The 21,746-nt window shown below is 49.7% G+C and overlaps 1 protein-coding gene across 3 annotated transcripts in view; it reads right to left on the bottom strand.

Annotated features, from left to right (window-relative positions):
- The window catches only part of LOC128697166 (neuroblast differentiation-associated protein AHNAK-like), a 257,567-nt gene that overhangs the window by 27,614 nt on the left and 208,207 nt on the right, over positions 1 to 21,746 (bottom strand). For all 3 annotated transcript variants that reach the window (XM_070104071.1, XM_070104072.1, XM_070104073.1), the window contains exon 4: positions 18,743 to 18,817. In XM_070104071.1, coding sequence (XP_069960172.1) covers positions 18,743 to 18,817 — 75 coding nt within the window. The remainder of the gene's footprint in view (positions 1 to 18,742; positions 18,818 to 21,746) is intronic.

Below are 21,746 nucleotides of genomic sequence, written 5' to 3' on the forward strand. Positions count from 1 at the left end.
ACAAGGATGTCAGCCACAGCACCGTGTCTTCCTTTGCAGATGACACCCGAATCTGCATGACAGTGTCTTCCATTGCAGACACTGCAAGGCTCCAGGCGGACATCAACCAAATCTTTCAGTGGGCTGCAGAAAACAATATGAAGTTCAACGATGAGAAATTTCAATTACTCAGATATGGTAAACATGAGGAAATTAAATCTTCATCAGAGTACAAAACAAATTCTGGCCACAAAATAGAGCGAAACACCAACGTCAAAGACCTGGGAGTGATTATGTCGGAGGATCTCACCTTCAAGGACCATAACATTGTATCAATCGCATCTGCTAGAAAAATGACAGGATGGATAATGAGAACCTTCAAAACTAGGGAGGCCAAGCCCATGATGACACTCTTCAGGTCACTTGTTCTATCTAGGCTGGAATATTGCTGCACTCTAACAGCACCTTTCAAGGCAGGTGAAATTGCCGACCTAGAAAATGTACAGAGAACTTTCACGGCGCGCATAACGGAGATAAAACACCTCAATTACTGGGAGCGCTTGAGGTTTCTAAACCTGTATTCCCTGGAACGCAGGAGGGAGAGATACATGATTATATACACCTGGAAAATCCTAGAGGGACTAGTACCGAACTTGCACACGAAAATCACTCACTACGAAAGCAAAAGACTTGGCAGACGATGCACCATCCCCCCAATGAAAAGCAGGGGTGTCACTAGCACGTTAAGAGACCATACAATAAGTGTCAGGGGACCGAGACTGTTCAACTGCCTCCCAGCACACATAAGGGGGATTACCAACAGACCCCTGGCAGTCTTCAAGCTGGCACTGGACAAGCACCTAAAGGCAGTTCCTGATCAGCCGGGCTGTGGCTCGTACGTTGGTTTGCGTGCAGCCAGCAGCAACAGCCTGGTTGATCAGGCGCTGATCCACCAGGAGGCCTGGTCACAGACCGGGCCGCGGGGGCGTTGACCCCCGAAACTCTCTCCAGGTAAACTCCAGGTACATGATACAACTTATACAGACCATAGCTCACATCACTGACATACTACTATATAGAAAGCCGCTTGTTATACAGAGCATTTCGGAGAAAAAGGGTCAATTCTGTCCCGGGATGCGACCCACACCAGTCAACTAACACCCAGGTACCTACTTACTGCTAGGTGAACATGCACAGCAGGTGTTTTAAAAGAAATACGTCTTAATGTTTCCACCCGTACCGGGGATTGATCCCGGACCCTCAGTGAGCTGAGAGAGAGAGAGAGAGAGAGAGAGAGAGAGAGAGAGAGAGAGAGAGAGAGAGAGAGAGAGAGAGAGAGAGAGAGAGAGAGAGAGAGAGAGAGAGAGAGAGAGAGAGAGAGTGGAGAAGGGGTTATATGTAAAGGGAGAGATTCAGTGGGAGGGGGTTGAAGGGAAGGGAGAGGTGGTTCAGCCTGCGTGCCAACACGTCCACTAAGGGGTAGGGGGTGTTAGGGGAACTGTGGGCAGGGGGAAATGGGTAAAGTGGGTAGGGGGGAGAGGAACGGTGGGTAGCTTGTGGTGTGGTGTTGGCAGTGGTGATAGAAGCAGTGGGTGGTAGTCGTAGTGGTGGTGGTGGTGCTTAGTGGTAGTAATGGTGGTTGTAGTGATGGTGGTGGTGGTAGTGGTGCTTGTGTTAACAGTGGTGGTGGTAGTAGTGGTAGTGTTAGTAGCGGTGGTTGTAGTAGTGGTGGTAGTAGTAGTGGTAGTGGTGATGGTAGTAGTGGTGGTAGCAGTAGTGGTAATGGTAGTAATGGAAGAAGTAATGGTAGTGGTGGTGGCGATGGTAGTAGTGGTAGTAGCAGAAATGGTGGCGGTAGTAATGGTGGTGGTAGCAGTGGTAGTGATGGTGGAAGTAGTGGTAGTGATGGTGGTAGTAGCAGTAGTGGTAGTGGTGGTAATAGTAGTGGGGGTGGTGGCAGTCGTGGGAGTGGTGGTAAAAGTAATGGTGGTGGTAGTGGTGGTAGTAGTGGTGCTAGTAGTGGTGGTAGTAGTGGTGGTGGTAGTGGTAGTAGCAGTAGTGGTAGTGGTGGTAATAGTAATGGTGGTGGTAGTAGTGGTGGTGGTGACAGTAGTGGTAGTGTAAAGGCCAAGAGCTGTTATCAGCTGAACTAATGTCAAAGCTCAACCTTATCTAAGGTCAACTAACAGCCCCAGGATACCAGCCACAACAGTCAACTAACAGCCCCAGGATACCAGCCACAACAGTCAACTAACAGCCCCAGGATACCACCCACAACAGTCAACTAACAGCCCCAGGATACCAGCCACAACAGTCAACTAACAGCCCCAGGATACCACCCACAACAGTCAACTAACAGCCCCAGGATACCAGCCACAACAGTCAACTAACAGCCCCAGGATACCACCCACAACAGTCAACTAACAGCGCCAGGATGCCACCCACAACAGTCAACTAACAGCCCCAGGATACCACCCACAACAGTCAACTACCAGCGCCAGGATGCCACCCACAACAGTCAACTAACAGCCCCAGGATACCACCCACAACAGTCAACTACCAGCGCCAGGATGCCACCCACAACAGTCAACTAACAGCCCCAGGATACCACCCACAACAGTCAACTACCAGCGCCAGGATGCCACCCACAACAGTCAACTAACAGCCCCAGGATACCACCCACAACAGTCAACTACCAGCGCCTGGATGCCACCCACAACAGTCAACTAACAGCCCCAGGATACCACCCACAACAGTCAACTACCAGCGCCAGGATGCCACCCACAACAGTCAACTAACAGCCCCAGGATACCACCCACAACAGTCAACTACCAGCGCCAGGATGCCACCCACAACAGTCAACTAACAGCCCCAGGATACCACCCACAACAGTCAACTACCAGCGCCAGGATGCCACCCACAACAGTCAACTAACAGCCCCAGGATACCACCCACAACAGTCAACTAACAGCCCCAGGATACCACCCACAACAGTCAACTAACAGCGCCAGGATGCCACCCACAACAGTCAACTAACAGCCCCAGGATACCACCCACAACAGTCAACTACCAGCGCCAGGATGCCACCCACAACAGTCAACTAACAGCCCCAGGATACCACCCACAACAGTCAACTAACAGCGCCAGGATGCCACCCAAAACAGTCAACTAACAGCGCCAGGATGCCACCCACAACAGTCAACTAACAGCCCCAGGATACCACCCACAACAGTCAACTACCAGCGCCAGGATGCCACCCACAACAGTCAACTAACAGCCCCAGGATACCACCCACAACAGTCAACTACCAGCGCCAGGATGCCACCCACAACAGTCAACTAACAGCCCCAGGATACCACCCACAACAGTCAACTACCAGCGCCAGGATGCCACCCACAACAGTCAACTAACAGCCCCAGGATACCACCCACAACAGTCAACTACCAGCGCCAGGATGCCACCCACAACAGTCAACTAACAGCCCCAGGATACCACCCACAACAGTCAACTACCAGCGCCAGGATGCCACCCACAACAGTCAACTAACAGCCCCAGGATACCACCCACAACAGTCAACTAACAGCCCCAGGATACCACCCACAACAGTCAACTAACAGCGCCAGGATGCCACCCACAACAGTCAACTAACAGCCCCAGGATACCACCCACAACAGTCAACTACCAGCGCCAGGATGCCACCCACAACAGTCAACTAACAGCCCCAGGATACCACCCACAACAGTCAACTAACAGCGCCAGGATGCCACCCACAACAGTCAACTAACAGCGCCAGGATGCCACCCACAACAGTCAACTAACAGCCCCAGGATACCACCCACAACAGTCAACTAACAGCCCCAGGATGCCACCCACAACAGTCAACTAACAGCCCCAGGATACCAGCCACAACAGTCAACTAACACCCCCGGGATACCACCCACAACAGTCAACTAACAACCCTAGGATACAGCCCACAACAGTCAACTAACACCCCCAGGATGCAGCCCACAACAGTCAACTAACACCTCCAGGATACAGTCCACAACAGTCAACTAACACCCCCAGGATGCAGCCCACAACAGTCAACTAACACCCCCAGGATGCAGCCCACAACAGTCAACTAACACCCCCAGGATGCAGCCCACAACAGTCAACTAACACCCCCAGGATGCAGCCCACAACAGTCAACTAACACCCCCAGGATACCACCCACAACAGTCAACTAACAGCCCCAGGATACCACCCACAACAGTCAACTAACACCCCCAGGATACCACCCACAACAGTCAACTAACAGCCCCAGGATACCACCCACAACAGTCAACTAACAGCCCCAGGATACCACCCACAACAGTCAACTAACAGCCCCAGGATACCACCCACAACAGTCAACTAACAGCCCCAGGATACCACCCACAACAGTCAACTAACAGCCCCAGGATACCACCCACAACAGTCAACTAACAGCCCCAAGATGCCACCCACAACAGTCAACTAACAGCCCCAGGATACCACCCACAACAGTCAACTAACAGCCCCAGGATACCACCCACAACAGTCAACTAACAGCCCCAAGATGCCACCCACAACAGTCAACTAACAGCCCCAGGATGCCACCCACAACAGTCAACTAACAGCCCCAGGATACCACCCACAACAGTCAACTAACAGCGCCAGGATACCACACACAACAGTCAACTAACAGCGCCAGGATGCCACTCACAACAGTCAACTAACAGCCCCAGGATACCACCCACAACAGTCAACTAACAGCCCCAGGATACCACCCACAACAGTCAACTAACAGCCCCAGGATACCACCCACAACAGTCAACTAACAGCCCCAGGATGCCACCCACAACAGTCAACTAACAGCCCCAGGATACCAGCCACAACAGTTAACTAACAGCGCCAGGATACCACCCACAACAGTCAACTAACAGCGCCAGGATGCCACCCACAACAGTCAACTAACAGCCCCAGGATACCACCCACAACAGTCAACTAACAGCGCCAGGATGCCACCCACAACAGTCAACTAACAGCCCCAGGATACCACCCACAACAGTCAACTACCAGCGCCAGGATGCCACCCACAACAGTCAACTAACAGCCCCAGGATACCACCCACAACAGTCAACTACCAGCGCCAGGATGCCACCCACAACAGTCAACTAACAGCCCCAGGATACCACCCACAACAGTCAACTACCAGCGCCAGGATGCCACCCACAACAGTCAACTAACAGCCCCAGGATACCACCCACAACAGTCAACTACCAGCGCCAGGATGCCACCCACAACAGTCAACTAACAGCCCCAGGATACCACCCACAACAGTCAACTACCAGCGCCAGGATGCCACCCACAACAGTCAACTAACAGCCCCAGGATACCACCCACAACAGTCAACTACCAGCGCCAGGATGCCACCCACAACAGTCAACTAACAGCCCCAGGATACCACCCACAACAGTCAACTAACAGCCCCAGGATACCACCCACAACAGTCAACTAACAGCGCCAGGATGCCACCCACAACAGTCAACTAACAGCCCCAGGATACCACCCACAACAGTCAACTACCAGCGCCAGGATGCCACCCACAACAGTCAACTAACAGCCCCAGGATACCACCCACAACAGTCAACTACCAGCGCCAGGATGCCACCCACAACAGTCAACTAACAGCCCCAGGATACCACCCACAACAGTCAACTACCAGCGCCAGGATGCCACCCACAACAGTCAACTAACAGCCCCAGGATACCACCCACAACAGTCAACTACCAGCGCCAGGATGCCACCCACAACAGTCAACTAACAGCCCCAGGATACCACCCACAACAGTCAACTAACAGCCCCAGGATACCACCCACAACAGTCAACTAACAGCGCCAGGATGCCACCCACAACAGTCAACTAACAGCCCCAGGATACCACCCACAACAGTCAACTACCAGCGCCAGGATGCCACCCACAACAGTCAACTAACAGCCCCAGGATACCACCCACAACAGTCAACTACCAGCGCCAGGATGCCACCCACAACAGTCAACTAACAGCCCCAGGATACCACCCACAACAGTCAACTACCAGCGCCAGGATGCCACCCACAACAGTCAACTAACAGCCCCAGGATACCACCCACAACAGTCAACTACCAGCGCCAGGATGCCACCCACAACAGTCAACTAACAGCCCCAGGATACCACCCACAACAGTCAACTACCAGCGCCAGGATGCCACCCACAACAGTCAACTAACAGCCCCAGGATACCACCCACAACAGTCAACTACCAGCGCCAGGATGCCACCCACAACAGTCAACTAACAGCCCCAGGATACCACCCACAACAGTCAACTAACAGCCCCAGGATACCACCCACAACAGTCAACTAACAGCGCCAGGATGCCACCCACAACAGTCAACTAACAGCCCCAGGATACCACCCACAACAGTCAACTACCAGCGCCAGGATGCCACCCACAACAGTCAACTAACAGCCCCAGGATACCACCCACAACAGTCAACTAACAGCGCCAGGATGCCACCCACAACAGTCAACTAACAGCGCCAGGATGCCACCCACAACAGTCAACTAACAGCCCCAGGATACCACCCACAACAGTCAACTACCAGCGCCAGGATGCCACCCACAACAGTCAACTAACAGCCCCAGGATACCACCCACAACAGTCAACTACCAGCGCCAGGATGCCACCCACAACAGTCAACTAACAGCCCCAGGATACCACCCACAACAGTCAACTAACAGCCCCAGGATGCCACCCACAACAGTCAACTAACAGCCCCAGGATACCACCCACAACAGTCAACTACCAGCGCCAGGATGCCACCCACAACAGTCAACTAACAGCCCCAGGATACCACCCACAACAGTCAACTACCAGCGCCAGGATGCCACCCACAACAGTCAACTAACAGCCCCAGGATACCACCCACAACAGTCAACTAAGAGCCCCAGGATACCACCCACAACAGTCAACTAACAGCGCCAGGATGCCACCCACAACAGTCAACTAACAGCCCCAGGATACCACCCACAACAGTCAACTACCAGCGCCAGGATGCCACCCACAACAGTCAACTAACAGCCCCAGGATACCACCCACAACAGTCAACTAACAGCGCCAGGATGCCACCCACAACAGTCAACTAACAGCGCCAGGATGCCACCCACAACAGTCAACTAACAGCCCCAGGATACCACCCACAACAGTCAACTAACAGCCCCAGGATGCCACCCACAACAGTCAACTAACAGCCCCAGGATACCAGCCACAACAGTCAACTAACACCCCCGGGATACCACCCACAACAGTCAACTAACAGCCCCAGGATGCCACCCACAACAGTCAACTAACAGCCCCAGGATGCCACCCACAACAGTCAACTAACAGCCCCAGGATACCACCCACAACAGTCAACTAACAGCCCCAGGATACCACCCACAACAGTCAACTACCAGCGCCAGGATGCCACCCACAACAGTCAACTAACAGCCCCAGGATGCCACCCACAACAGTCAACTAACACCCCCAGGATACCACCCACAACAGTCAACTAACAGCCCCAGGATACCACCCACAACAGTCAACTAACAGCCCCAGGATACCACCCAAAACAGTCAACTAACACCCCCAGGATACCACCCACAACAGTCAACTAACAGCCCCAGGATACCACCCACAACAGTCAACTAACAGCCCCAGGATACCACCCACAACAGTCAACTAACAGCCCCAGGATACCACCCACAACAGTCAACTAACAGCCCCAGGATACCACCCACAACAGTCAACTAACAGCCCCAGGATACCACCCACAACAGTCAACTAACAGCCCCAAGATGCCACCCACAACAGTCAACTAACAGCCCCAGGATACCACCCACAACAGTCAACTAACAGCCCCAGGATACCACCCACAACAGTCAACTAACAGCCCCAAGATGCCACCCACAACAGTCAACTAACAGCCCCAGGATGCCACCCACAACAGTCAACTAACAGCCCCAGGATACCAGCCACAACAGTCAACTAACAGCGCCAGGATACCACCCACAACAGTCAACTAACAGCGCCAGGATGCCACCCACAACAGTCAACTAACAGCCCCAGGATACCACCCACAACAGTCAACTAACAGCCCCAGGATACCACCCACAACAGTCAACTAACAGCCCCAGGATACCACCCACAACAGTCAACTAACAGCCCCAGGATGCCACCCACAACAGTCAACTAACAGCCCCAGGATACCAGCCACAACAGTTAACTAACAGCGCCAGGATACCACCCACAACAGTCAACTAACAGCGCCAGGATGCCACCCACAACAGTCAACGAACAGCCCCAGGATACCACCCACAACAGTCAACTAACAGCGCCAGGATGCCACCCACAACAGTCAACTAACAGCCCCAGGATACCACCCACAACAGTCAACTAACAGCGCCAGGATGCCACCCACAACAGTCAACTAACAGCCCCAGGATACCACCCACAACAGTCAACTAACAGCCCCAGGATACCACCCACAACAGTCAACTACCAGCGCCAGGATGCCACCCACAACAGTCAACTAACAGCCCTAGGATACCACCCACAACAGTCAACTAACAGCCCCAGGATACCACCCACAACAGTTAACTAACACCCCCAGGATACCACCCACAACAGTCAACTAACACCCCCAGGATACCACCCACAACAGTCAACTAACAGCCCCAGGAAACCACCCACAACAGTCAACTAACACCCCCAGGATACCACCCACAACAGTCAACTAACAGCCCCAGGATACCACCCACAACAGTCAACAGCCCCAGGATACCACGCACAACAGTCAACTAACACTCCCAGGATACCACCCACAACAGTCAGCTAACAGCCCCAGGATGCCACCCACAACAGTCAACTAACACCCACAGCATACCACCCACAACAGTCAACTAACACCCCCAGGATGCCACCCACAACAGTCAAGTAACACCCCCTGGATACCACCTACAACAGTCAACTAACACCCCCAGGATACCACCCACAACAGTCAACTAACACCCCCAGGGTGCCACCCACAACAGTCAACTAACACCCCCAGGATACCACCCACAACAGTCAACTAACAGCCCCAGGATGCCACCCACAACAGTCAACTAACACCCCCAGGATACCACCCACAACAGTCAACTAACAGCCCCAGGATGCCACCCACAACAGTCAACTAACAGCCTCAGGATGCCACCCACAACAGTCAACTAACACCCCCAGGATACCACCCACAACAGTCAACTAACACCCCCCAGGATGCCACCCACAACAGTCAACTAATACCCCCAGGATACCACCCACAACAGTCAACTAACAGCCCCAGGATGCCACCCACAACAGTCAACTAACAGCCCCAGGATGCCACCCACAACAGTCAACTAACAGCCCCAGGATACCACCCACAACAGTCAACTAACACCCCCGGGATACCACCCACAACAGTCAACTAACACCCCCGGGATACCACCCACAACAGTCAACTAACACCCCCGGGATACCACCCACAACAGTCAACTAACAGCCCCAGGATACCACCCACAACAGTCAACTAACAGCCCCAGGATACCACCCACAACAGTCAACTAACACCCCCGGGATACCACCCACAACAGTCAACTAACAGCCCCAGGATACCACCCACAACAGTCAACTAACACCCCCGGGATACCACCCACAACAGTCAACTAACACCCCCGGGATACCACCCACAACAGTCAACTAACACCCCCGGGATACCACCCACAACAGTCAACTAACAGCCCCAGGATACCACCCACAACAGTCAACTAACAGCCCCAGGATACCACCCACAACAGTCAACTAACACCCCCGGGATACCACCCACAACAGTCAACTAACAGCCCCAGGATGCCACCCACAACAGTCAACTAACAGCCCCAGGATGCCACCCACAACAGTCAACTAACACCCCCGGGATACCACCCACAACAGTCAAGTAACAGCCCCAGGATGCCACCCACAACAGTCAACTAACAGCCCCAGGATGCCACCCACAACAGTCAACTAACAGCCCCAGGATGCCACCCACAACAGTCAACTAACACCCCCGGGATACCACCCACAACAGTCAACTAACAGCCCCAGGATGCCACCCACAACAGTCAACTAACACCCCCGGGATACCACCCACAACAGTCAACTAACACCCCCAGGATGCCACCCACAACAGTCAACTAACAGCCCCAGGATGCCACCCACAACAGTCAACTAACAGCCCCAGGATGCCACCCACAACGGTCAACTAACAGCCCCAGGATACCAGCCACAACAGTCAACTTACACCCCCAGGATGCCACCCACAACAGTCAACTAACAGCCCCAGGATGCCACCCACAACAGTCAACTAACAGCCCCAGGATGCCACCCACAACAGTCAACTAACACCCCCGGGATACCACCCACAACAGTCAACTAACACCCCCAGGATGCAGCCCACAACAGTCAACTAACAGCCCCAGGATGCCACCCACAACAGTCAACTAACAGCCCCAGGATGCCACCCACAACGGTCAACTAACAGCCCCAGGATACCAGCCACAACAGTCAACTAACACCCCCAGGATGCCACCCACAACAGTCAACTAACAGCCCCAGGATGCCACCCACAACAGTCAACTAACAGCCCCAGGATGCCACCCACAACAGTCAACTAACACCCCCGGGATACCACCCACAACAGTCAACTAACACCCCCAGGATGCCACCCACAACAGTCAACTAACAGCCCCAGGATGCCACCCACAACAGTCAACTAACAGCCCCAGGATGCCACCCACAACGGTCAACTAACCCCACCTCGGTGGGATATGGCCGGTGCGTGGAAGATATATATATATATATATATATATATATATATATATATATATATATATATATATATATATATATATATATATATATATATATATATATTTGTGCAGAGGTAGATAGATATGTTATCATTATGTTGGTGGGTGGCACCCATGCCACCCAGGGTTAATAAGGGCATTATGTTGGTGGGTGGCTCCCATGCCACCCAGGGTTAATAAGGGCATTATGTTGGTGGGTGGCACCCATGCCACCCAGGGTTAATAAGGGCATTATGTTGGTGGGTGGCTCCCATGCCACCCAGGGTTAATAAGGGCATTATGTTGGTGGGTGGCTCCCATGCCACCCAGGGTTAATAAGGGCATTATGTTGGTGGGTGGCTCCCATGCCACCCAGGGTTAATAAGGGCATTATGTTGGTGGGTGGCTCCCATGCCACCCATGGTTAATAAGGGCATTATGTTGGTGGGTGGCACCCATGCCACCCAGGGTTAATAAGAGCATTATGTTGGTGGGTAGCACCCATGCCACCCAGGGTTAATAAGGGCATTATGTTCGTGGGTGGCTCCCATGGCACCCAGGGTTAATAAGGGCATTATGTTGGTGGGTGGCTCCCATGCCACCCAGGGTTAATAAGGGCGTTATGTTGGTGGGTGGCTCCCATGCCACCCTGGGTTAATAAGGGCGTTATGTTGGTGGGTAGCACCCATGCCACCCAGGGTTAATAAGGGCATTATGTTGGTGGGTGGCACCCATGCCACCCAGGGTTAATAAGGGCATTATGTTGGTGGGTGGCTCCCATGCCACCCAGGGTTAATAAGGGCATTATGTTGGTGGGTGGCACCCATGCCACCCAGGGTTAATAAGGGCATTATGTTCGTGGGTGGCTCCCATGGCACCCAGGGTTAATAAGGGCATTATGTTGGTGGGTGGCTCCCATGCCACCCAGGGTTAATAAGGGCATTATGTTGGTGGGTGGCTCCCATGCCACCCAGGGTTAATAAGGGCATTATGTTGGTGGGTGGCTCCCATGCCACCCAGGGTTAATAAGGGCATTATGTTGGTGGGTGGCTCCCATGCCACCCAGGGTTAATAAGGGCATTATGTTGGTGGGTGGCTCCCATGCCACTTTGTTAATAAGGGCATTATGTTGGTGGGTGGCACCCATGCCACCCAGGGTTAATAAGGACATTATGTTGGTGGGTGGCTCCCATGCCACCCAGGGTTAATAAGGACATTATGTTGGTGGGTGGCTCCCAGAGTTAATAAGGACATTATGTTGGTGGGTGGCTCCCAGAGTTAATAAGGACATTATGTTGGTGGGTGGCACCCATGCCACCCAGGGTTAATAAGGACATTATGTTGGTGGGTGGCACCCATGCCACCCAGGGTTAATAAGGACATTATATTGGTAGGTGGCTCCCAGGGTTAATAAGGACATTATGTTGGTGGGTGGCTCCCAGGGTTAATAAGGACATTATGTTGGTGGGTGGCTCCCAGGGTTAATAAGGACATTATGTTGGTGGGTGGCTCCCAGGGTTAATAAGGACATTATGTTGGTGGGTGGCTCCCAGGGTTAATAAGGACATTATGTTGGTGGGTGGCTCCCAGGGTTAATAAGAGCATTATGTTGGTGGGTGGCTCCCAGGGTTAATAAGAGCATTATGTTGGTGGGTGTCTCCCAGGGTTAATAAGAGCATTATGTTGGTGGGTGGCTCCCAGGGTTAATAAGGACATTATGTTGGTGGGTGGCTCCCAGGGTTAATAAGGACATTATGTTGGTGGGTGGCTCCCATGCCACCCAGGGTTAATAAGGACATTATGTTGGTGGGTGGCTCCCAGGGTTAATAAGAGCATTATGTTGGTGGGTGGCTCCCAGGGTTAATAAGAGCATTATGTTGGTGGGTGGCTCCCAGGGTTAATAAGGACATTATGTTGGTGGGTGGCTCCCAGGGTTAATAAGAGCATTATGTTGGTGGGTGGCTCCCAGGGTTAATAAGAGCATTATGTTGGTGGGTGGCTCCCAGGGTTAATAAGAGCATTATGTTGGTGGGTGGCTCCCAGGGTTAATAAGGACATTATGTTGGTGGGTGGCTCCCAGGGTTAATAAGAGCATTATGTTGGTGGGTGGCTCCCAGGGTTAATAAGGACATTATGTTGGTGGGTGGCTCCCAGGGTTAATAAGAGCATTATGTTGGTGGGTGGCTCCCAGGGTTAATAAGAGCATTATGTTGGTGGGTGGCTCCCAGGGTTAATAAGAGCATTATGTTGGTGGGTGGCTCCCAGGGTTAATAAGGACATTATGTTGGTGGGTGGCTCCCAGGGTTAATAAGGACATTATGTTGGTGGGTGGCTCCCAGGGTTAATAAGGACATTATGTTGGTGGGTGGCTCCCAGGGTTAATAAGGGCATTATGTTGGTGGGTGGCTCCCAGGGTTAATAAGAGCATTATGTTGGTGGGTGGCTCCCAGGGTTAATAAGGGCATTATGTTGGTGGGTGGCTCCCAGGGTTAATAAGGGCATTATGTTGGTGGGTGGCTCCCAGGGTTAATAAGGGCATTATGTTGGTGGGTGGCTCCCAGGGTTAATAAGAGCATTATGTTGGTGGGTGGCTCCCAGGGTTAATAAGAGCATTATGTTGGTGGGTGGCTCCCAGGGTTAATAAGGACATTATGTTGGTGGGTGGCTCCCAGGGTTAATAAGAGCATTATGTTGGTGGGTGGCTCCCAGGGTTAATAAGGACATTATGTTGGTGGGTGGCTCCCAGGGTTAATAAGGACATTATGTTGGTGGGTGGCTCCCAGGGTTAATAAGGGCATTATGTTGGTGGGTGGCTCCCAGGGTTAATAAGGGCATTATGTTGGTGGGTGGCTCCCAGGGTTAATAAGGGCATTATGTTGGTGGGTGGCTCCCAGGGTTAATAAGGGCATTATGTTGGTGGGTGGCTCCCAGGGTTAATAAGGGCATTATGTTGGTGGGTGGCTCCCAGGGTTAATAAGGGCATAAGGGTTAATAAGAGCATTATGTTGGTGGGTGGCTCCCAGGGTTAATAAGGGCATTATGTTGGTGGGTGGCTCCCAGGGTTAATAAGGGCATTATGTTGGTGGGTGGCTCCCAGGGTTAATAAGGGCATTATGTTGGTGGGTGGCTCCCAGGGTTAATAAGGGCATTATGTTGGTGGGTGGCTCCCAGGGTTAATAAGGGCATTATGTTGGTGGGTGGCTCCCAGGGTTAATAAGGGCATTATGTTGGTGGGTGGCTCCCAGGGTTAATAAGGGCATTATGTTGGTGGGTGGCTCCCAGGGTTAATAAGAGCATTATGTTGGTGGGTGGCTCCCAGGGTTAATAAGGACATTATGTTGGTGGGTGGCTCCCAGGGTTAATAAGAGCATTATGTTGGTGGGTGGCTCCCAGGGTTAATAAGGGCATTATGTTGGTGGGTGGCTCCCAGGGTTAATAAGGGCATTATGTTGGTGGGTGGCTCCCAGGGTTAATAAGAGCATTATGTTGGTGGGTGGCTCCCAGGGTTAATAAGGGCATTATGTTGGTGGGTGGCTCCCAGGGTTAATAAGGGCATTATGTTGGTGGGTGGCTCCCATGCCATCCAGGGTTAATAAGCACATTATGTCAAGTATAACGTTACGGTGTTGTTAAGGAGCAGTTTGCATCCTATACACATGTTTGCATGGACTTCTTGTTGCAAAGTTGCAAGATACTGCAAAATTGTATTAATAAAACCCAACCTAATGTACAAAATTGGTAAGTTGAACAATGTTCTGGTCAACATCAGATGAAAGACAAAGAGTTAGATTATCTAGATGTCAAACTTTTCTACCAGAAATGTCAATAGATGGCATTATAAAAAAATTTCAAATGTGTTTTTTTTTTTGTCATTTTTTGTGAGAATACGAATCAATAAAAACAAAATGGTAAAACATATTGCAAAAACAACTTTGAATACTAAATAGAACCATCATTCATCAATATTGTCTGAAAAAATCATGACACTCCTATTATTTCTCTTTGCAAATAAGGGCAACAAATATCCATAACTTATTCCAGAGTTATTCAAGTTTATGTTGATATAGAACTCTATGGAGATGAAACACCAAATATGAGCGTGTTGCAAACCCCTATCATTGTTGATCACCCAGAGTGAGCGTGTTGCAAACCCCTATCATTGTTGATCACCCAGAGTGAGCGTGTTGCAAACCCCTATCATTGTTGATCACCCAGAGTGAGCGTGTTGCAAACCCCTATCATTGTTGATCACCCAGAGTGAGCGTGTTGCAAACTCCTATCATTGTTGATCACCCAGAGTGAGCGTGTTGCAAACTCCTATCATTGTTGATCACCCAGAGTGAGCGTGTTGCAAACTCCTATCATTGTTGATCACCCAGAGTGAGCGTGTTGCAAACTCCTATCATTGTTGATCACCCAGAGTGAGCGTGTTGCAAACCCCTATCATTGGTGATCACCCAGAGTGAGCGTGTTGCAAACTCCTATCATTGTTGATAACCCAGAGTGAGCGTGTTGCAAACTCCTATCATTGTTGATCACCCAGAATGAGCGTGTTGCAAACTCCTATCATTGTTGATAACCCAGAGTGAGCGTGTTGCAAACTCCTATCATTGTTGATAACCCAGAGTGAGCGTGTTGCAAACTCCTATCATTGTTGATCACCCAGAGTGAGCGTGTTGCAAACTCCTATCATTGTTGATAACCCAGAGTGAGCGTGTTGCAAACTCCTATCATTGTTGATAACCCAGAGTGAGCGTGTTGCAAACTCCTATCATTGTTGATAACCCAGAGTGAGCGTGTTGCAAACTCCTATCATTGTTGATAACCCAGAGTGAGCGTGTTGCAAACTCCTATCATTGTTGATCACCCAGAGTGAGCGTGTTGCAAACCCCTATCATTGTTGATCACCCAGAGTGAGCGTGTTGCAAACTCCTATCATTGTTGATCACCCAGAGTGAGCGTGTTGCAAACCCCTATCATTGGTGATCACCCAGAGTGAGCGTGTTGCAAACTCCTATCATTGTTGATAACCCACAGTGAGCGTGTTGCAAACTCCTATCATTGTTGATAACCCAGAGTGAGCGTGTTGCAAACTCCTATCATTGTTGATCACCCAGAATGAGCGTGTTGCAAACTCCTATCATTGTTGATAACCCAGAGTGAGCGTGTTGCAAACCCCTATCATTGTTGATCACCCAGAGTGAGCGTGTTGCAAACTCCTATCATTGTTGATCACCCAGAGTGAGCGTGTTGCAAACTCCTATCATTGTTGATCACCCAGAGTGAGCGTGTTACAAACCCCTATCATTGTTGATCACCCAGAGTGAGCGTGTTGCAAACCCCTATCATTGTTGATCACCCAGAGTGAGCGTGTTGCAAACCCCTATCATTGTTGATCACACAGAGTGAGCGTGTTGCAAACTCCTATCATTGTTGATCACCCAGAGTGAGCGTGTTGCAAACCCCTATCATTGTTGATCACCCAGAGTGAGCGTGTTGCAAACCCCTATCATTGTTGATCACCCAGAGTGAGCGTGTTGCAAACCCCTATCATTGTTGATCACCCAGAGTGAGCGTGTTGCAAACCCCTATCATTGTTGATCACACAGAGTGAGCGTGTTGCAAACTCCTATCATTGTTGATCACCCAGAGTGAGCGTGTTGCAAACCCCTATCATTGTTGATCACACAGAGTGAGCGTGTTGCAAACTCCTATCATTGTTGATCACCCAGAGTGAGCGTGTTGCAAACCCCTATCATTGTTGATCACCCAGAGTGAGCGTGTTGCAAACCCCTATCATTGTTGATCACCCAGAGTGAGCGTGTTGCAAACTCCTATCATTGTTGATCACCCAGAGTGAGCGTGTTGCAAACCCCTATCATTGTTGATAACCCAGAGTGAGCGTGTTGCAAACCCCTATCATTGTTGATCACCCAGAGTGAGCGTGTTGCAAACCCCTATCATTGTTGATCACCCAGAGTGAGCGTGTTGCAAACCCCTATCATTGTTGATCACAGAGTGAGCGTGTGCAAACCCCTATCATTGTTGATCACCCAGAGTGAGCGTGTTGCAAACTCCTATCATTGTTGATCACCCAGAGTGAGCGTGTTGCAAACTCCTATCATTGTTGATCACCCAGAGTGAGCGTGTTGCAAACCCCTATCACTGTTGATAACCCAGAGTGAGCGTGTTGCAAACTCCTATCATTGTTGATGACCCAGAGTGAGCGTGCTGCAAACTCCTATCATTGTTGATCACCCAGAGTGAGCGTGTTGCAAACTCCTATCATTGTTGATCACCCAGAGTGAGCGTGTTGCAAACTCCTATCATTGTTGATCACCCAGATTGAGCGTGTTGCAAACTCCTATCATTGTTGATCACCCAGAGTGAGCGTGTTGCAAACCCCTATCATTGTTGATCACCCAGAGTGAGCGTGTTGCAAACCCCTATCATTGTTGATGACCCAGAGTGAGCGTGTTGCAAACTCCTATCATTGTTGATCACCCAGAGTGAGCGTGTTGCAAACTCCTATCATTGTTGATCACCCAGAGTGAGCGTGTTGCAAACTCCTATCATTGTTGAACACCCAGAGTGAGCGTGTTGCAAACCCCTATCATTGTTGATCACACAGAGTGAGCGTGTGCAAACCCCTATCATTGTTGATGACCCAGAGTGAGCGTGTTGCAAACTCCTATCATTGTTGATCACCCAGAGTGAGCGTGTTGCAAACCCCTATCATTGTTGATAACCCAGAGTGAGCGTGTTGCAATCCCCTATCATTGTTGATCACACAGAGTGAGCGTGTTGCAAACCCCTATCATTGTTGATCACCCAGAGTGAGCGTGTTGCAAACCCCTATCATTTTTGATCACCCAGAGTGAGCGTGTTGCAAACCCCTATCATTGTTGATCACCCAGATTGTGTTGCAAACCCCTATCATTGTTGATCACCCAGAGTGAGCGTGTTGCAAACCCCTATCATTTTTGATCACCCAGAGTGAGCGTGTTGCAAACCCCTATCATTGTTGATCACCCAGAGTGTGTTTCAAACCCCTATCATTGTTGATCACCCAGAGTGAGCGTGTTACAAACTCCTATCATTGTTGATCACCCAGAGTGAGCGTGTTGCAAACTCCTATCATTGTTGATCACCCAGAGTGAGCGTGTTACAAACCCCTATCATTGTTGATCACCCAGAGTGAGCGTGTTGCAAACCCCTATCATTTTTGATCACCCAGAGTGAGCGTGTTGCAAACCCCTATCATTTTTGATCACCCAGAGTGAGTGTGTTTCAAACCCCTATCATTGTTGATCACCCAGAGTGAGCGTGTTACAAACTCCTATCATTGTTGATCACCCAGAGTGAGCGTGTTACAAACTCCTATCATTGTTGATCACCCAGAGTGAGCGTGTTGCAAACCCCTATCATTGTTGATCACCCAGAGTGAGCGTGTTGCAAACCCCTATCACTGTTGATCACTCAGAGGCAACAGAGCAGCAACAACTCTGTGCTCTTCACTTTAGTCGTCACAGAACTTGTTTAGAATGAAATAATCAGTAATTTAGAATGAAGTAATAGTAATTTCTGGAGTAAAAAAAAAATAAAAACACTAATGACCAACATATCGTCTTGATGACGGCAAAAACATAAAAAATAAATTTTTGAAAAAAACATACTTAGAAATATGATAGAAAGAAGCTGATTTCATCAACATGTAGCCAGAATTTTGCACTATTTTTTTTAAGAAAACCTAAAATTCCAAAAATTTTGATCTTCAATTTTATGATCTCTAAATAGGTTGCCAAATTTAAAGAGGATGTAGAGGGCAGGTTACTTACAGCAACGTGGGAGTCATCCACAGCGCGTCTGGGAGAGTTGGTTCTTGATCCTCCTGCACGAACTGCTTGAACCAGCTGTCAACCATCACAATAATTATTATTAACAGTAGTAGTAGTAGTAATAGTAGTATTAGTTGTAATAATAGTGGAAGTTGCAGCAATAGTGGTCGTAATAGCATCAATAATAATGGTACAGTGGTGGTAGTATTAGTAATAATAATGGCGGTAGTGGTGGTGGTGGTGGTGGTGGTGGTGGTGGTGGTGGTGGTGGTGGTGGTGGTGGTGGTGGTAGTAGTGGTAGTAGTAATGGTAGTAGTGGTGGTAGTAGTGGTGGTAGTAGTGGTAGTAGTAGTGGGGGTAGTAGTGGTAGTTGTAGTGGTAGTAGTAGTAGTAGTAGTAGTAGTAGTAGTGGTAGTAGTAGTAGTAGTAGTAGTAGTGGTGGTAGTAGTGGTGGTAGTAGTGGTGGTAGTAGTGGTAGTAGTGGTGGTGGTAGTAGTGGTAGTAGTAGTGGTAGTAGTAGTGGTAGTAGTTGTAGTTGTAGTTGTAGTAGTAGTAGTAGTAGTAGAAGCAGTGGTGGTAGTAGTAGTAGTAGTAGTGGTAGTAGTAGTAGTAGTAGTAGTAGTAGTAGTAGTAGTAGTAGTAGTAGTAGTAGTAGTAGTAGTAGCCAGTACTATTGTTCCAGGCACAATACAGTAACTGGAACATTACACAACAACCGGCACATATAAGAGAGGAACTTATAAAGACATTTCTGTCTGTCTTATGTGCGGGTTCCTGTGTATACCATTGTCAAGTCACAACAAATTGTCACATTAACTGCATTTGTGTCTATTTCTAAATCAAAACTAATTATATTTGAAAAACAAAACTCGTTTGTCGAAAATGGTAGAAAATATCGACCAGTTGAAGATTAAGACACATGTGCAACACTTAAGTATCTTTATTAATGAAACACATAGCCTACACAGTAGACTTCTTCAGTCAAATACAGAGTTAACAGTAGTAATGAAATAAAGATGATGTAATCAGTCCATCAACCTAGGAGAAAAAGTATTTGAGGTGGTCAGTCCCTCAGCCTGGAAGAGTTCATCACCATGGTCTGGAACAAGGTGGTCAGTCCCTCAGCCTGGGAGAGTTCATCACCACGGTCTGGAACAAGGTGGTCAGTCCCTCAGCCTGTAAGAGTTCAGAACCACGGTCTGGAACAAAGTGGTCAGTCCCTCAGCCTGTAAGAGTTCAGCACCATGGTCTGGAACAAGGTGGTCAGTCCCTCAGCCTGGAAGAGTTCAGCACCATGGTCTGGAACAAGGTGGTCAGTCCCTCAGCCTGGAAGAGTTCATCACCATGGTCTGGAACAAGGTGATCAGTCCCTCAGCCTGGAAGAGTTCATCACCATGGTCTGGAACAAGGTGGTCAGTCCCTCAGCCTGGAAGAGTTCAGCACCATGGTCTGGAACAAGGTGGTCAGTCCCTCAGCCTGGAAGAGTTCAGCACCATGGTCTGGAACAAGGTGGTCAGTCCCTCAGCCTGGAGAAGAGTGCAGCACCATTGTCTGGAACAAGGTGGTCAGTCCCTCAGCCTGGAAGAGTTCAGCACCATGGTCTGGAACAAGGTGGTCAGTCCCTCAGCATGGAAGAGTTCAGCACCATGGTCTGGAACAAGGTGGTCAGTCCCTCAGCCTGGAAGAGTTCAGCTCCATGGTCTGGAACAAGGTGGTCAGTCCCTCAGCCTGGAAGAGTTCAGCTCCATGGTCTGGAACAAGGTGGTCAGTCCCTCAGCCTGGAGAAGAGTGCAGCACCATTGTCTGGAACAAGGTGGTCAGTCCCTCAGCCTGGAGAAGAGTGCAGCACCATTGTCTGGAACAAGGTGGTCAGTCCCTCAGCCTGGAAGAGTTCAGCACCATGGTCTGGAACAAGGTGGTCAGTCCCTCAGCCTGGAAGAGTTCAGCTCCATGGTCTGGAACGATATCATTCCAGACTATGGAGTTGAACTCTTCTCCAGGCTGCTGTATGACATGGAATAATAATCTTCAGGCTGAGGGACTGACTACCTCATATCTTCAAGGTTGATGGACTGAATACATCATCTTCATTTCACTACTGCACCTGCTGACTCTGTACTTAACTGAAGAAGCCTACTGTGTAGGCGAAACGTTTCAACATTAAAGATACAAGATAGCCAGGAATTATAGTGCTTCACTTTACAGCAATTCACTTCACAGTGTTTCACTAATACAGCGGTTTTCAATTATACTCAATTATACATATTTTAAGGTAAGTAATGTGGAAGTAGGTCGTGCCCAAGGGTTAGGCAAGTGAAGAATTCCCAAGTATTAAGATCCCAAGAAGTTGCAGTGTCTGACAGGATTGTAGATGAATGGTTCAGAGAACCGACATGTTGATAAATTAGACACATGTGCAACTCTTGGGTTTCCTCAATAAAGATACCCAAGAGTTGCACATGTGTCTAATTTATCAACATGTCGGTTCTCTGAACCATTCATCTACAAGTAATGTGTGTAGTGTATATGCATTTCTCTAGGCATAGCTCTATTGCTCACTTAATATATGATAGTGTAAACATGTTATCAAGCTTTAATATGCTTTTGAAAGTGAAAAAATTATTATTATAATCAAGGGGGAAGCGCTAAACCCGGAGGATTATACAGCGCCTGGGGGGGGGGGATGTGGAAGGCATTCAGGCTTAATTTGGGGAACTGGACCACAGATCCAATTCCCTAAATCAAGAGCCCCTCACCAACATCAAGGAACCTTCCTTGAGGGGAAAAGTGAAGAAAGCTGTTTTTCACTTAACAGGGAATTTTGCTTTACATCCGTAGCCCAGAACCTAACCTGCTGTATAAGTGAGGCCCTACAGTAGCCCAGAACCTAACCTGCTGTATAAGTGAGGCCCTACAGTAGCCCAGAACCTAACCTGCTGTATAAGTGAGGCCCTACAGTAGCCCAGAACCTAACCTGCTGTATAAGTGAGGCCCTACAGTAGCC

The sequence above is a fragment of the Cherax quadricarinatus genome, chromosome 89 (genome assembly GCF_038502225.1).
Source record: "Cherax quadricarinatus isolate ZL_2023a chromosome 89, ASM3850222v1, whole genome shotgun sequence".
In the NCBI taxonomy this organism is placed as follows: Eukaryota; Metazoa; Arthropoda; class Malacostraca; order Decapoda; family Parastacidae; genus Cherax; species Cherax quadricarinatus.